The 17,845-nt window shown below is 54.5% G+C and overlaps 1 protein-coding gene across 1 annotated transcript; it reads right to left on the bottom strand.

Moving 5' to 3' along the window:
• Positions 1 to 1,354: 1,354 nt before the first annotated feature.
• Positions 1,355 to 17,748, bottom strand: ISYNA1 (inositol-3-phosphate synthase 1). Its single transcript, XM_061558469.1, is given in 12 exon segments — positions 1,355 to 3,796; positions 4,841 to 5,064; positions 5,545 to 5,658; positions 6,660 to 6,824; positions 10,022 to 10,240; positions 11,628 to 11,777; positions 12,130 to 12,309; positions 12,311 to 12,324; positions 12,821 to 12,950; positions 13,254 to 13,415; positions 13,943 to 14,074; positions 17,481 to 17,748. Coding segments are annotated over 11 exon segments (1,716 nt in total). The 5' UTR covers positions 14,057 to 14,074; positions 17,481 to 17,748; the 3' UTR covers positions 1,355 to 3,552.
• Positions 17,749 to 17,845: the final 97 nt, after the last annotated feature.

Below are 17,845 nucleotides of genomic sequence, written 5' to 3'. Positions count from 1 at the left end.
CGATACCATCACTCGTGTTCTCCCCTACCCCAGACGCGTTAGGGGGGGGGCTCCGATCGGCTCGACCGGAGAGCGATGACTTTGCAGCGTGCGCCGTGCAATCTAAAGTCGAGACAATGCAAGGGCAGCAACGGGGAGGGTCGTTTGCATTTTTTTTGTGTCTGGGCGCCTCCGTTCAAATTAAATGCGGCGTGCGCTGATTTTTTTTCCCCCTTCCCAAATCCCACGTCTGTGTTTTCAAAAGCGCTGTGAACATTCCTCAAATGGCTTCATGTTTAAACCCGGCAGTTCGGGAGGGGGTGAGTAAAAAAAAACCACAACAGCCAACCACAATCAAGGCGTGCCGGCGTCTTTTGAGAACGCGCGCGAGTTTGCTGTTCGTTTGCTCTCCACTGGGTAGCGAATCCAGAATTCACAACTCGGGGGTCATTCTTGAGTGGTATCCCCCTCTGATTGGTGGTGGGGGCTTTCTCTGGGTGGGGGTCGCCCGATTGCAGGACGTCTGCCAAAGCGAAGCAACGGTGAAAGGTGCTTCAATCACCCAGCCTCTTGTCCGCCGTGCGGTCGTTCGGCAGGTCTCGTGCGGCGAGGTAAAGTGTGGGTAAACTGCCCCCTCTTCTAAGATCCGAGACGTCTGGCCGGTGTGGAAGAGTAGGCCAAAACTCACTCGACAACTCCGTCTCGGTTGCGGACCTTGCCACCAGCATTGCGGAGCAAATAATTTTAGGGCTGCACTTTTCATCTTTTCACTTTGGCTTCCTCCTCCATGAAGCCAAATTTAAAATGATTCTATGAATAAGAGTAAATACTCTTATTCATAGAATCATTTTAATTTCAATGCCACTGTCCAAACAAACCAGTGTTGACGGGTACTCCGGATGAGGCAGGAATTCTGCAAAAATTCCCGTGCGTCGCTGCAGCACAGGGTTGGGAGAGGAAACACACTTCGAGACGCAAGCACGAGAGCCAGCGATGCTTCCCGTCTATTCCCAAGCCTATCCTGAGTTGTGAGCATTCGCCCACTCCCCCCCCCCAACAGGAGGGGAGGGGTCCCCCGCGTCGAGGAGGCGGCGGTGTGGGAAAAAGTGCGGGGCTTGCAAATCCCAATAACAACAAAAACAAACACCCGGCCACAAACAGCCCCTTCCGGAGATTGCATTCGGGGCGAGACGAGGCTGCGCTTGGCGTTTTAATTTAAAAGTCGCTCCAACGGCTACCGGGGAACGTGAAGAGAGACGGAGAGAGGAGAAGAAGAAAAGAGACGAGCCGAGAAGCCGAAGCGTCCTGATGCTGCTCCCCCCCCACCTCTCTCCCCGAGTGGAGATGGAACAAAGCGACGACGATGAGACGAACGGGAGGTGTGCTCCGGCGTGGAAACCTCGTCGGTGTTTATTGCGACGTTCGGTCGACACACGGTGGGGGGGGGGCGGCGGGGGGCTTCACGTCAGTCAAACACAAAATTGCCGCTGTCGCAGATCCGTCGCCGTTCGTGAATAATTAAATACATAGATCCCACATCACAAGTATGTCAATGAAACCGTGCGTGCGATCGTGGGCAGCAACCCCCCGCCCCCCTTGGTGTGTCCCACTCACGGCCAACACCGGTCAAGGATTATCTGAACTGGTCCCGGGCCTCCCTAGGTCAACTCGGCCTCAAATGAGTACCCGGTGCGGTGTGTAAACATCGCCACTGGGGAGACAAAGGCGGTCGGGCATGGCGCTAGCCAGCCCCCCCCCCCTCCATGTGCTGTGCCGGCCTTCGAGGGTGCTACTCGCCAACAGCACTTGCCCCAACAGTCCTGTTAAAGCTATACGGGGGATCTTTGTCTTTGTGCGCACCCAACCCAGCTTGTAAACCAAACCCATTGCTATCCACCTGCACCACAACGTACACGCGGGCAAGCTGAAAAAAGGCACCACACTCATGGGCACGAGTACGAATATACGCACATAAATGGTTGCTACGAAAGCCTCGTGACCAACTATTGGTCACGTTTCGTGGTGGAAACGCACTCGTTCCTTAGTTTTAGCATTTAAAAAAATTAAATATGAAAAAGTCGGCCGAACGCTGCTCAATATAGTGAGGCCAATAGTGTGGGCCATTTGTAAAAAATTACTTTAAAACTAAACTATAAACTATTTTTTCTTTTACCAGGTAAGGCCCCACTCTTTTTCAGAAGTGACCTGGCTGCAAATAACAGCTCAACGAAGTGGCTTATCGCGTGGAAATTTATAGCAGCCAAAGTCTCTAAACGCGTGACGTTGATTCTAAATGTGGAGGGAAAAACCGGAGGATCCGGAGAAAAATCCACGCGACCACGGGGAGAGAGACACACAAACTCCAAATATACAGGCGTCAGGGTCAGCATCGAACCCACGACCTCCTGTATTACCAGGCGAGGTAGTTCACATCGGCACCTGCTAGTCCAGAAGAGCCGGCAAACACAGCCATCGGTGAGTGTGTCCGAGTAACAACCTCCGCCTCGCTCTTTTCGCAAAACCAAACTCCCGATCATCATCTCAATCACACACCGACTGGACGCCAATGAAAGAAAAGTGAAACCGAACCTCCACATTTACAAAATGCCTCTGCTCTAGACGCACCTTGAATAAAAAACGAACTGGTTGAAAACCCGATCGGTGAATGGGACACATTCATTGCCCATCGGATAGCTTCCGCGATACTCCGATGGGTTAATTTGCGGAGCGTGCGTGTTACAGAGCTCAGATGTTTACCATGGTAGGAGTGTCGGACTCTGAAAAGCCGTTGTCAACACTGTGGCCCCATTGCCAATGCTCTGTTTACGTATCATATCGTATACGTATCATATCGTTTATGTATCGTATTGTATACATATCCTATCGGTTGTCACTCGATGACAAGGATCACCAATTGAAGAGGAGGATTGAATTCTCATTGAGTTTCTCGCTCGGTAAAATCAAAAGGCCAACGACCAAAGTGCGGAGGATTAACGATGAAAACCGTCCACGCAAAAGCCAGGCGAGATGCGTCTCCGGACGGACGACGCTGCCCGATGTTCCGCCGGTGGTGAGAAGGATCGCTCGCGCGCAGCCACACGGACGTTCAGCGGCGCGTGAGCAACGGAGGGATCAGCGAGAACAAAAGGGGCCACTAGCGCCATCCACCGCGATCGAGATCCCGGTGTGGGGGGACGCGGGATTAGGCGGCGAGGTTCACTTCCAATTTTTATACGAATGTTGTCGTCATCGTTGCTGACGGCGCCGCCTTTTTCCACCCACTGCTCGAAGTGCTCCGGGCGCGGAGCGCGCGCTGGAAAACTACCGCTGCATGAGACATCGTAGAGCTACTTTGGGGGCGGGTGGGGCTGGTGCTGGTGGGGGAGGAGAGGAGAGACCGGTTTCTACATTTGTGTCCCAGTCGGTACCGATCACGTGATATCGTCACACCGGTTCCACGCTCGCCTGCCGGGTGAACGCGAGCGCGGCGGGAAAGTTTCCTTTCACGGTTTGAAAATAAAATGAAAAAACGATCGCGTGTGCATCTCCCTCCTGGTGGCCACCGCCTTCCCACTATTTCTCCTCGTTGTCGATTCCGTCCACGAGGAGTTGGGCCCCATTGCAGGCAACGCCGTTGCTCGCGTGGGCGACGCCGTTGCTCGCGTGGGCGACCCCGTTGCTCGCGACCCCGTTGCTCGTCCAGGAGCTCGCAAGTTTGCCGACCTTGAGGCCGGTGCCCCTGGCCGGGCTGGGCAGCTCGGCTGCCCGCTTGTACTCCAGCTGCATGTGGTTCTGCGGGGGTAGCCCTACGCAGGCGCTGTTGGTGGGCAGGGGGGGATGTGGGGAAAGAGAACGGGGCAGCGGGGCGGGGAAGGGGGGAGACGCGGTTAGGCGAAGAGACGATGGTTCGTCGGCGAGCGTCTGGAACGGAAACCGATTTTGGTTGCGAATTTGAGCTTTTCGTTTTCAACGTTTCAGTTCCTCGCTTTGCGCCAGGTTCCTCGCACACGTCCAGGTGCGACGGCAGCGGAGCCGGTTTGTAAATCGAGTTTCGTGAATGCGCGCGATTTGGGGGACCGCGTTGCATTCCATTCACCCGACCACAAACCAGCGATAGACACGCAGACTTCGCATTCCTACCAACTTCACAGATGGCCGGCCCTGTGTACAGCGCAACATACAATCCCAAACGAAAAAGCCGTTCGATTTCTGTTTTTAGTTGGGAGGAGGGATTGTGTCTTACTGTCCACCATCAAAAGACCGACCGACAAATATCCCCGCTGGAGCCATATAGGTTCTTGGGGAAAGTGCTGTTTGCGATACACGAGGGAGTGGGTGGCCAGCACCATGCCTGGCCGTCTTTATCTGCCGAGTGGCGATGTTTTTACACACTGTCCCAGGTACTCATTTTAGGCCGAGTCGACCTAGGGGAGGCCCAAAACCGGTTCAGATAATCGTCACCGGTGTTGACCACGAGCGAGAATCGAACTCGTGGGCTGGTTTCGTAGCGTGGCACGCCAACCACTGCACCACCACTCCTCCAACAAAGCTCCTGCATATGGCCTTTAGTAGACTGTTAGGGCAGGTCCTGTTAGCGAGCACCTACGAAGGCCGGCACAGCCTTTGTCTCGAGTAGTTTTTACACACTGCCCCAGGTACTCATTTGAGTCTGCGTCGACCTAGGGGAGGCCCATAAGCAGTTGAGATAATCGTCACCGGTATTGGGCACGAACGGAAATCGAGCTCAGGTCGCCGTGCTCGTAGCGCAGCGTTCCGACAGCCGCACCCCACCGCTCACCAGACACCCACGCGCGCGCGCATATATACACACACACACGCACGCGCGCGCAGACTCGCTCACCGGAAGATGTTCTCGATGCACGCGCGCTGGCGGAAGAGGGCGTTGACGACGGGCGCGCCGTGCGGCACAAGCGGCGCCTTGCAGAAGTAGGAGAGCAGCGAGAGCACCGGGTGGAAGGGCTCGAAGGTGGCGCCCGCGCGGCTGGACTCGCGCAGCGACACGCGCTCGCACAGCTCCGTCAGCAGGAGCATGTCGAGCAGCAGCGGGCTGGCGAGCAGCGAGTCCTGAGACGCACGCACGCACGCACGAGGACACGCGTTCAGTCATCCAGGCCGCCGGGGGGCAACAAAGTTGCTGTTTGTGTTTAGACCAGCGGCTCTTTTTAAGCTGGGGTGCACGCACCCACTGGGGGTGCGAGATATGCCCAGATTTTTGTGAGAAGGTAAATCATCGAAAGGCAAATTAAGCACGGGGCACGCAAGCACAGCTACGTTGTTTCATCAAACCCTAAGTGTTTATTAACATTTTCAAAAAAAATTACGATTGAGAATCAAATGGGCGCAAGGCTGCAGAGTAAAGGTTAAGCACCACTGGTTTAGACAGACGGATGTTTGACGACACTCGGACAAACTCGAGGGGTCACACGGGGGGGGGGCGGAGGTCAGATGTTTGGCTGCGCTTGCACAGAACTTGGCAGAGAGAGGGGGCCTTGGGAGAAGCGAGGAATGTGGGAGAGCGGAGGATGGGACGGGAGAGGGCGTCACCTCGCAGGTGTTGTGGATGACCAGGGTGTTGAGGCCGCCCATCATGATCTCGGACGTGTATTCGTCCATCGCGCGCTTGCTGTCACCCACGTACGGCACGTACTTGATCACCACCTGCACGGGCGTCGCACCGCACGCACAGAATCAACACAGCATGAGCACCTGCAGCCGCCACATTGGCAGCGATACTTCTATGGACAAAACATTGATTCAGATGTCAATAACTGTAGAGAGAGAGAGATCATTGTTAGATCCAATACAAAGGCAAAGATCCACCGTATAGCCTTAACAGACTGTTGGGGCAAGTGCTGTTAACGAGAACCTACGAAGGCCGGCACGACACACAGGGAGGGGATGGGTGGCCAGCACCGCGCCCGGCCACCTTTGGCTCCCTAGTGGCGATGTTTACACATCACACCGGCTACTCATTTGAGGCTGAGTCGACCTAGGGGAAGCCCAGGACCGGTTCTGATAATCGTCACCGGTGTTGACCGTGAGCGGGAATCGAACTCTGGTGGCTGGGTTTTTGCGCAGCGCGTTAACCGCTACACCACCGCTCCCCACTATCTAATGTACACACGCACGCGCACACACACACATACGAAACCACCCACGGGGCGGTCACCTGCTTGGCTAACGATGTCGAACGAGAGGGGCTGGCAAGCGAGTGGGAGGGGGTGGGGGGAGGGGGGCGAGGAAGGGGGCGGGTGGCAGAGGTCGCAATCGGGTACCCGATACCCTGTACCCCTACCCGATACCCGGCTACCCGTACCCGGCCGGGTACGGGTACGGGTACCCGTTTGCGACCCTGGTGCGGCCGGGTACGGGTACGGGTAGACCGTGAGCCACTGGTGAGTAACCGTTTGTCACTCATTTCCCAAAGTCTTGTCTCTTCTCACAATTCAAGTTCCTAGAATCAACCCACCCGTGCCTGCAACATGGCTTCATCCCAGAGGTCGCAATCGGGTACCCGTACCCTACCCGATACCCGGCCGGGTAGCCGGGTATCGGGTAGGGTACGGGTAAGGGTACCCATTTGCGACCCTGGTGCGGCCGGGTACGGGTAAGGAATCAAAACCCGTTTGCGACCTCTGGCAAGTGGAGGGGAAACTCACGCAGTGGTCGGGCCGCTCCCCCGGCTGGTAGAGGAGGCGGTTGGAGTCCACCATGTCGTCCACCACGTTGCTCTTGGAGATCTCCTTGGAGCGGAACTGCTGGGGCGACGACAGGTTCTTGCCGTCGTTGTTGCCCAGGTGGTTGTAGCTCACGATGGATACCGGCTGCGGTGAGGAGGCGGGGGGGGGTGGACAGTTTTAGTTTATTTTGGAAGTGTCCTGTGACCTCAGGAGCTCTTGAAAATCGGGTTTCATCAAACAAAAAGCATCGGTTCCGTGGCAGAAAAAAACGTAGCGTGCTTGACAGGCCGCAAGAAAAGTTGAAATGCAAATAAAATACGCGATGAAGAAAAGAAAAGGCAACAAATCACAAATCTATATTACAAAGTTATATTTTAAATAGAAAAAACCCAAGTGAGGATTGTGATGAAAGAACATTTTACAAATGGGGCATACAAATGCAAGCGGTAAATAGTTTCCGTGACACAGGGCGCACGTTACGCGCGCAGACATCCGCTTGCCTAGCCGCTGGTCCGTTTAGCCGTGTGTCTCTCTGGTCGTTCTGTCCAACCGTCTGTCTGCCTCTGTGTCCCACCGGACTTGTGTGAAAAAGAGCTTGAAAGCTCATCGGATTTCTCCAGCTTAAATCAATATTCTGATTCTATGTACCTGTGTGCCTGCCTCCCCCCCCCCCCCCGATGGCTTGTCTTGTGTCTGCAGGTCTGTCCAACCTGTGTCATCTGTCTACCCGCCTGTTGTCTGCCTGTCCGTCTGTACGTCCTAAATGCCTGTTTGTCGACTTTGTCTAAAGGCCGCCCGCCTGCCTACTGTGTAGTTGTCGCCAGAGGGCGCTCTACAGCCATGCGTTGCGATAAACTGCAAAGTTAAAAGCAAAGAAATGCAAACATCGGTTAAGCCATTTCTCAATCCACCGTCCAATGACATGACTCCGAATTCCGTGGCAGCCATTAAGGGCGTTTTAACTACACTTTACCACGCTGGTAAGGGGCCGTCCATAAATGACGTCACGCGAATTTGGACGATTTTTGACCCCCTCCTCCTTCGTCACACGGCGTAACAAAAAGTCAGACCACCCCTCAAATGACGTCAAGCTCTGCCCCCCCCCAAAATAAAACATGCTTCAAATCGCTTTAAACTATTGTCATTGTAGTGCGTATTTAATGTGGCAATGCACTCTGATGTTGTAGGAGAAAACATTTATTAAAAAGTCTCTTTAATTAAGTAGAACGTTTTGTCTATATTTATTTAAAGTTGCGCATTTTGATGTGACGTCACATTTCTCAACCCCCCCCCCCCCTCGTCACACATCGTCACAAACGTCTGACCCCCTCCCCCCCTAGGTGCGTGACGTCATTTATGGACGGCCCCTAATGTCGCACTAATATCAAACTCTTCGTCCTTTAACTTTTAATTACGCTTCCTAATTTAATGCGCATTTAAATATATCGGCTGCCATGATCTTCACGCGGACGACTGCCTGTCTGGTCTGGCTGTCGAAGAACGGCACGATAATTAAAAGGGCCTTAAGCTCTCGAGACTACATTGCAATTCTCCGCTGCAACCCTCTAAAAACCTTGACATTCCAAAAGAAAAACCCCCTCTGACTTGGCAACCCCATTCGGGGCCATCCCCTTCGCGAAATCAGGTCACCATCGCGTTACCCTTGGTGGACTGCAGCCATTGGCCGGAGGCAGCCATCACCTGATAACCGTGGTCAGATGGGAGCCGGCCAATCGCCTTCCCTCGGAAGGGAGGATCAGGGGGAGGGAGCGGCTGGGTTCATGAGGGGTTGGCGAGGCGGGGTGGATGGGGTGGGTGGGGGGTGGACAGAGGCGGCTACGGGGGAACGGAGAGAGGGCCCCGGGGGATCGTGAATGCCGATTGCTGCAGATACATTTAGCGTGACTGCAGTCAGCTGTTCCCCCCCCAACTTTAACGACAATGAAAGTGTAAACGATCGCGATGGGCCGTTGGCGATTGACGTTGCCACACAGCGGCCTCACGATCAGCTCGCCTCTGTGTCAGAGGTCGCAACCGGGTACCCGATACCCGTACCCTACCCGATACCCGGCTACCCGTACCCGGCCAGGTACGGGTACCCGTTTGCGACCCTAGTGCGGCCGGGTACGGGTACGGGTAGGCCATGAGTCACTGGTGAGTAACCGTTTGTCACTCATTTCGGGTAGGGTACAGGTATGGGTAGGGAACGGCTACCCTTGCCCGGCCAGGTACGGGTACGGGTCCATTTGCGAGCCTGGTGCGGCCGGGTACGGGTACGGGTAAGGAATCAAAATCCGTTTGCGACCTCTGCTCTGTGTGCTCCTGGTCGGGATTTGTGTGTGTTAACTATTCAACTAAAACTATTCATCTGTGGCATTTCATGATGTTAACTTCTGGGGGTTTTAAGATGTTTGTGTCGCGGGTCAAAACGTTGGAAGTGTTTTGGGATGCAATTTGCATGAATGATGCTCTTGATAAAAAAAAGTATTACTATTAGTGGGGAGGCCTTCATCCAGCAGCGGATTGCCCAAGGCTCGCGGTGATAATGTAAATTACAGGGGCATCTTCTGTAAATGCGATCAAAAATTGTTTCTCCTTTGATAAATAAAAACATAATAGTAATAACGCTGACAAATATTTACCCAGGCAAGCTTGTGAGAGTCTCAAGACTGCTACATTGGGATGTTTGTCCAATGCCCCGAATGAGGCAAATAGAAGTGACCAGAAAAAACCCATCACATGTATGAGGGATTAACACTCCAAGCAACCGCACGGAGAGACTCAGTCCACAGCATCCCCACTGCTCTACGGCTGAATTCTGGTCACCTCGCAGCCGCCAGGTCCACACAGCACCCCTGGTGGTCACCCATCCAAACGCTAACCAGGCTCAAAACCTACTTAGCTTCTAAGATCTGATTGAGGATCCACAAATGATCAGTTCAACATTACAATGGAGTTCACCATTGGCAGGCCAGACAGGCCGTCAGACACACACAGATGAGGGCAGACGGGTGGATGGTATAAAACAGATGTAGACAATAAAACTATTGAAAAACTAAGTATTTTTATTTATTTTACCGGGTAAGACCCAATGACCTACACAGCTCTTTTTCAGAAACGGATGATAGCTTAATGAACTGGCTTATCACGTGGAAATTTATAGTAGCGGCCAAATACTCTAAACGCATGTCGATTCTAAACGTGTAGGGTGAAAAATACCGGAGGACCCGGAGAAATATCCACACGACCACGGCGAGAGAGAGACCACGGGGAGAGAGAGAGAGAGGACACGCAGACTCCAAATATACAGCAGGCATCGTCAGGGTCTGGCCCTCTCTCACCTTCATGCCGGCGCTCACGAGGAAGTCGACCAGCACCGACTTGAGCTTTGTCTGCCCCGACTTGAAGTCGTCTCCGCCGACGAAGACTCCGTGCTGCGTCGCGAGCTCCAGCACGCCCGGCACGAACGTGTTCTGCGGCGATCCGTTGATGTAGGCGCAGCCCTCCAGGATGGAGGCCACGGCGAACAGGCTCGACGGCGACACCTCGGACTCGTCACGCTGCGCAAAAGCAAAAAACAAAGCCAAGGTAAATTTAGCGGGCCGCGTTCGTCGATTGCTTCTCGAAGTTTCGGACTGATTATTATTTTTGCTTGTTTTTGTTATAAAACCAAGTGCCCCGACCGCACACTCATCGGAGAAGCCTCACGAGATGAAGTGTAGAAGCGTGCGTCACGCACCGCAGCGCCATAGCCCTCTGTGTTCGAAATCAAGATTGAAAACTCGTTTCTTTTAGGACTGCCTTGTTGCGTTTAGTTTGTCGTCCTTCCCTTCGCACCTCCGATTAGCGCGGTTTGGCCACGTACGGTGCGAAAGAAGATCAACAGATGAAGGGCACAAATCGGATCTCGCGCACAACAGCGCCATCACCCTTTGTGTCCAAGAAACGGCTCGCGGAAGCGGACATAACAGAGCTGCCTCCGGGATACCTTGTGCAAGGCCAGATTCCAATATTGGGCAGTGCTCTATTCGATCCATTGTTGGACGGACACACACTTAATAAAAACCGTGCCAATCCCTAAATCGTCGCGCACAATGCGGTATATCGCAACGGTGATGCGTTCCAGCCATTCCAACAAGATGTGAATCTGTGCAAGAAAATACCGCTCGTTAGATTTTTTTTCTTGAGCAGGTTTTAAACATACGTGGCAGCGTTTTGCTTCAGTCAACACCGGTGAGACACTTTCGGCCCGTGTTGGAGGTGCAATATTGATAGAGAGTTGTGCAACAGTCCATTGCGTCCATTCGCAAACCAGACGCTGCAAGAGTCGAGTCACCTGGCGGGCCAAGTGAACAACGATGTGTTTAAACTGTAGCTTCGTGGCGTGTGACGTCTGGCAAAGGGAGCAAAGTCCAGCGGTAATCTTACACAACGGGACATTTTAAACAAATTTTGTAATTGGATTGCATCCTGCCAGCAAGGGTGGGGATTTTGTGTGCGCTGGTGTGTGTGTGCATATCTGTGTGTGTGTCTGGCGAGCAGTAGCGCAGTGATTAGCGCGCCGCCCTACGAACCCGGCGACCCGAGTTCGATTCCCGCTCATGGCCAACACACCTTATCTGAACTGGTCCTGGGCATCCGCTAGGTCAAACTCAGCCTCAAATGAGTACCCGGTGCGGTGTGTAAGCAGCAACGCTCAGGAGACAAAGGCGGCCGGCCGGGCGTGGTGCTGGCCACCCACCCACCCACCCCCTCGTGCGCCGTGCTGTCCTTCATTGGTGCTACTCGCTAACAATCTGTTATCAGCTATAGCGGGTGGGGGGGGGGGGTCTTTGTCTTTTAGCGAGGTATCTCCATCTGCCCTGATGTCCGTTGGGCAAGCAAAGATAAGCGAACTCCGGGAGCTGGGTGTTGGTGCGTCGGGTACGGGGAGAAGGTGGCAGCTACCGCGATGGACTTCATGAGGCTGTCGCTCGTGTCGTTGAGTCCCGCGGCGACCTCGCAGAAGCGCTCCGTGTTGGCCGTCCACATGACGATCACCTTCTCCACGCCGCTCGACGCCTTGAAGTCGCGGATGTCTCGACGGAGCTGCTCCAGCTGCGGGCACACGCAGGACACACGGACGGGTTCAAAACCAAACTCGCGGCCAAGAGTAAGTGGAAAAGCGCCCCGCTTCCTCGGCAAATGGTCGCTGTCGTTCATTCATGAAAAAATATTTTTTGCCCGGAGAGAGAGGCCGTACAGGCTGACCACCATTTTTTAAAGGGAGGCCTTGGTAAAGCAAAGCAATGCAGTTTGCACGCGACGAGCTTGTCTCGAAAACAACAATCAATTGAACTTCTAACGCGCAACAGTATTCACTCGCTCTCTGGCAGAGAGCAGCTGTCCTATCCGATCCGAATCGATCCGATCCGGTCCTGATTTTCCCATCCGGGAGCCCCGCTCGCACCTGCTCGGCCTTGGTGCCGGGGATGAGGTTGTTGGCCCGGTCCTCCTGGTTGGCGGCGATGAACTCGGGCACGTAGATGGAGGCGCGAGGCCGCAGCTTCTCCATGTGGGGCCGCAGCTGCTCCTGGAGGCCCCAGTCCAGCACCTCGGCGCGTCGCATCGACTCAGCCAGGTTCAGCGACTGAGATGTCCCACCCTGCGGGCGACACGGCGTCACGAGGCGGGATGAGATGGGGGGGGGGGCGACGTTGAGATTATGCTTTGGAAATTTGGGCAGTCGCGCTCCTGACAATTAAATCAAGAAATTCGCCGGCTGGCTCCGCGGCAGAGCGAGCGCTTTCGCGTGCGCGAATTCAAAATCCTGCGCATCATATCTCTCCGGGGTCATTGATTAAACGAGTGCTGTTGTCCTATGGATAGACCCATCCTCGCCACGGCAATGTGGAATTTACACCGCTGGCTAAGAGCTGTAAAGAGGAGTCGAGCACAGCCTTGATGCCAATCGTGAACAGGAATTTGCGGACGGAGGGAAGGATTGAGGGAAGGATGGAGAGAGACAGAGACAGAGAGAGGTGCAGGCCTCGCCATCGGACACGATATCGTTGGGATGGACCATGGGAAGGAAGGATGGAGGGAAGGAGGATGGAAGGAAGATGAAAGGAAAGATGTATTGAGAGAGGGGCAAGCCTCACCATCGAACACGATGTCGTTGGGATGGACCATGGGCAGGAGGTCCCTGAAGGGAATGAAGACGTCCCCTTGTGGTCCCGAGCCCAGCGACACGGTCGACGACTGGAACACCGACCCAAAGTAGTTGGCGTGCTGCGGACACAAAAAACAACTGTTTGGTCAAACGACTCCTATCGGTTGATCAAAAAAAAGCAAGGACGCATGTGATGGATTGATGGAGATGGTGGCTGGTGGTGTTTGTAACGAGCAGAGCAAGAGGAATGACAGCAAAATTGCCACCGCGACAGAAATTCGTGTAATGCGGCGGTGGTGGCGGCGACGCTGGTGGTGACACTGGTGGTAGCGCTAGTGATAGCGATGGTGGTGCTGGTGGTGGCGATGGCGGTTCTGGCGGTGGCGCTGGTGGCGATGGCACGGGCGGCGTTGTTGGCTCACCTTGACGCCGGTCTTGGTGTTCCACGAGAGGCCGAGGCGGTTGGCGATCGTGGCAGCCGTCACGGTGGAGCCGTTGTTGCCGCCCCAGCCCACGAGCATGACGCCGAGACGCGGCACGTGGCGGCGCGTGCGGAACTCATACTCCTTGGTCTGCGGAGAAACCTGCGGCGAGACGGGCGAGAAAAAATCACGCGGCTGCTTCAAACGTCGTCATTATCATCATCGGTGGTGACACAGTGACAAGATGTTAACTCCCTCGCCTGGTATACAGGAGGTCGTGGGTTCGATCTCGAGCATAACACCTGCTGTATATTTAGAAAAGTTCAGTTTAGTTTTTTATCGCTTTCGTGCTTATATCTATTTTTATACCATTTACCTGTCTGCCCTGCTGCCTGTACCTGTCGACCTGTCTGCGTGTCAATGTGAACTCAATTGTAAAGTTGGGCTATATACAGGGTGCTCAAATTTTCTTTTTTACACTTACATGGGACTATCAAAAAGAAAAACAATTATCAGAAGCGTAAAAAAAAAATATGTAAGCAACCTGTACAGCTTAGTGGGCCTTAACTGGTAGAATAAAAAAATAGTTTTTTCAAGTTCGGTTTAGTTTCATCATCGCCACCGTTTGATGGCTCGTGTGGCCCGCGGCGCGATGAGGGTTGGCGGCTGGCCGGCGCTGCGCGACTCACGACGAGGCGTCCGTTGTGACGCGCCACGTGGCTCGTCTGGTACTGGTACACGGCCTCGATGTGCTCCTCTGTGTAGCGCACGTTCGGACTCTGCACCTGGAAAATCTCTGCCATCGTTGCGTATTCTTAGACCTGCACGCCACGCACGCACAAGGACAACATTCCAACCCTCCAGTTAGTTACTTGGGAACACAAAAAGGCAAAGGTTCGCCCAGTATAGCCTGACCAGGCTGTTGGGGCAAGTTCTGTTAGCGAGCACCTACGAAGGCCGGAACGGCACACGAAGGGGGTGGGGTGGCCAGCACTGCGCCCAGCCGCCTTTGTCTCCCCAGTGGCGATGTTTACCACACCGCACGAGGTACTCAATTGAGGCCAAGTCGATATAGGGGAGGCCCAGGACCGTTTCAAATAATCGTCACTGGTATTGGCTGTGAGCGGGCATCGAACTCGGGTCACCGGGCTCGTAGCGCAGCGTGCTCACCGCTGCACTAACGCTCAGCGAAAGAAACACACCCAGACACAACTCGCGCAGACGCACGTGGTGACCTCTGGCTCTGAGCCCACCATCTCGGAACTCCGTGGCAAGCTGTCAAATTGGCTGCGATTTCATCAAAGTATTCCAGTTATGCAATACCATCACCAACCAGTGTCTATATATACACAACGGAATACTGACATCAGCTCGCGATGCTACTGGGAAATCCCCATAATAGTATGTACACACACACACAATACACCGCGTGTATAGGATTGCAATTCCATTCCATAATCGATTAATCTTAGTATCGATTTCCTCACCTCTCCCCCCGCGACTCGTTTCTCACGTAACCGTTTGTAGTTTTGTTCGTCACCCTATCATCAGTCTAAACGCCCAATGTGCATATCGTTTGAATGTCGTCTGCATCGCATTATTTTTGCGTACGTTGGGAATAACCCGCGACTCGCACGGTGCGATGCACAGGTGTCGTTGCGCTGTTCGTGGCCGCATTCACCCAGCAGCGGATGGATCCTGGCGACGTGGTATGGGCATGAAAGAGATACCGACTGATAAGTGCAGTAATGCTATTTGTATCATCTAATAATAAATGCCAGAACCGCCCGCCCATCTGCACGCGATATGCAGCCGGGGGTAGGGGGGGGGGTGTTGTGACGACAGCACGCGCGATGCGGGTGACGTCACCACCGCACACTTGCCCGCCCGCTCGCCCGCCAGACAGCAAAACTTTTTTTTTGAATAATAATAAAACTGCACAGATATTATTTGTGTGCAGCGCAGTAGACGGACAACGTTAGCCGAAAGAGCTTGCCCACAGATGCACCAATTGTCAAATATTGATTTTGGCATTATTTGCCCATGAGCTATATCCACGGCTGTGATGAACGCATCTCCAAATCGAGAAGTCATTCCTCTTTAGATCTGTCCAGAGTGCGGCCCACTCCACCCCCGCACCTCCGATTAGCACGGTTCGCTTCGTACGGTGGCGAAATAAGTTCAACGTGCGGTATTGTTGTAACTGATATGGATGCATTACCAACCCCACCACCCCGTGGCATCCGCAGCTGTATGACTCACAAGAAGTGACATCACATTTATCACCCCCGCCCGCCCCCCTGTGTGTTTAAGACCGAAGCAGGAGGGATATCTCCGCAATTTTTGGGCTGTCCCGCCTGATGATGCTGGTTGTACTTGCGGGCACGTGACGGTATTTCGACTGTCAGCGCTGTGTGCTGTACTAGTGACGAATTGGCCACGTTCTGTTTACTTTACAAGATCTAACCCCCCCCCCCCCCCAAAAAAAAAAGCCTGTAGTATGGATACAGGAGTACATACATCGCAAGCCCTCACTATTCCATCACCACTCTCCCCGCGCTATCGACGGCCACTCTATCGTCAGATTCGGCATCGAACGCCTGCCCCATCAACCCTTTGTGCTCTTCTTACTTAGCGGCCACGATGACGTGTCCCTTGCACCCCCCCCCCCCCCCCCGAATAACCAACACCAATACCCCGGACATTTGAGGCTGTCGCGTGAAGTGTCGAAGGCTCGCTGCTGACAGGAGGAGGTCTCGGGACAGACCCAGCAATGTGTCAATGGGTCGGCTGACTGAGATGACCGGGCAGATGCACCAACTGTGACTCCTTACTGTGCCAGGCTAGGTGCAGGAGGTCACGGAACACACCTAGCAAGGTGCCACGGGTTGGCTGACCGAGATGACCGGGCAGATGCAACAGCTGTGACTCTTACTGTGCCAGGCTAGGTGCAGGAGGTCACGGGACAGACCCAGGTGCCATGGGTTGGCTGACCGAGATGACCGGGTAGATGCACCAGCTGTGAACCTTACTGTGCCAGGCTAGGTGCAGGAGGTCACGGGACAGACCCAGGTGCCATGGGTTGGCTGACCGAGATGACCGGGCAGATGCAACAGCTGTGACTCTTACTGTGCCAGGCTAGGTGCAGGAGGTCACGGGACAGACCCAGGTGCCATGGGTTGGCTGACCGAGATGACCGGGTAGATGCACCAGCTGTGACCCCTTACTGTGCCAGGCTAGGTGCAGGAGGTCACGGGACAGACCCAGCTGGTGCCAATGGGTTGGCTGACCGAGATGACCGGGTAGATGCACCAGCTGTGAACCTTACTGTGCCAGGCTAGGTGCAGGAGGTCTCCGGACAGACCCAGCAGGTGTCCATGGGTCAGCTGACTGAGATGACCGGGCAGATGCACCAGCTGTGACCCTTACTGTGCCAGGCTAGGTGCAGGAGGTCACGGGACAGACCCAGCAGGTGTCCATGGGTCAGCTGACTGAGATGACCGGGCAGATGCACCAGCTGTGACCCCTTACTGTGCCAGGCTAGGTGCAGGGTCACGGGACAGACCCAGGTGCCATGGGTTGGCTGACCGAGATGACCGGGCAGATGCACCAGCTGTGACCCCTTACTGTGCCAGGCTAGGTGCAGGAGGTCACGGTACAGACCCAGGTGCCATGGGTTGGCTGACCGAGATGACCGGTGGATGTCCTTCACGAGCCCCCTACCTCCATCATCACCACCACCATCACGGACGTTTCTCGAAGTTCAATAAACGACGCCTTTTGCTGTGAGCCTGCTCTTAGCACTGCGTAGTGCACCATTCCTGCCTGCCGGGTCGTACGGAGCGGCTATTGCGAGGTCAATAATTATTAGCGAGTTCCCCGTTTTAGTGTTTAAACATTACGCGTCCACGCGGCGAACTGTACTTGCGACATACTGTAACGGATGCCGAATTTTTTTTTTAAATAAACCTCCATCACCGACTTGTAGCCATCTCAAGAAATATGTCTTTGATACTGCAGGAAATCCGATGAGCCACGAAGCTATATCGATATTTTTTTGCGTTTGTGTTACGATCCGTGGCGTTCGTAAGCAAGCAAGTCGATCTCCAACACAACGCAAGGCGCAGTGGTTTGCCGCACACGTGTCCACGCACGATCTCTCTCCCTCCCTGTCTCTCTCTCTCTCAAGGATGCGAGGGTGGAACGATATGCGAACCCCGCCGTTACCTGTTCACGAAGGCGCCGACGGAGAACGCCGCCGGTTATCCGAGGAGCTCAAGACGCTCGCTTATCTGTGCACCACTCGAACGACGACGACGAGGTCGTTCCCGAGAGACGCTCCGAACGAAGGGCACAGAACGAGCGGGCAAATGCCGCGTGGCAATGCGCGCACACCGGCCGGGGCTAACTGGGCCCTCTGTGGTCACAACCAGCGGTGGTGAAACGCGAAACGCCGGCCGGTCGAACGGGTTCAAGTGACTGTAAGTCCGTGCCTTGTGGGAGTGGTGATGGTGGTGGGTGGGTAGGTGGGGAGGACCCGGAGCTGTCGTAGGGAAGCGATTTGTGTGGCGACCCGGAAGATGTTTCTCGGC

This window comes from Lethenteron reissneri, chromosome 24 (assembly GCF_015708825.2).
Source record: "Lethenteron reissneri isolate LAM-NWPU_2019-01 chromosome 24, ASM1570882v1, whole genome shotgun sequence".
Lineage (NCBI taxonomy): Eukaryota > Metazoa > Chordata > Hyperoartia > Petromyzontiformes > Petromyzontidae > Lethenteron > Lethenteron reissneri.
This window is presented reverse-complemented; position numbering and strand designations above follow the sequence as displayed.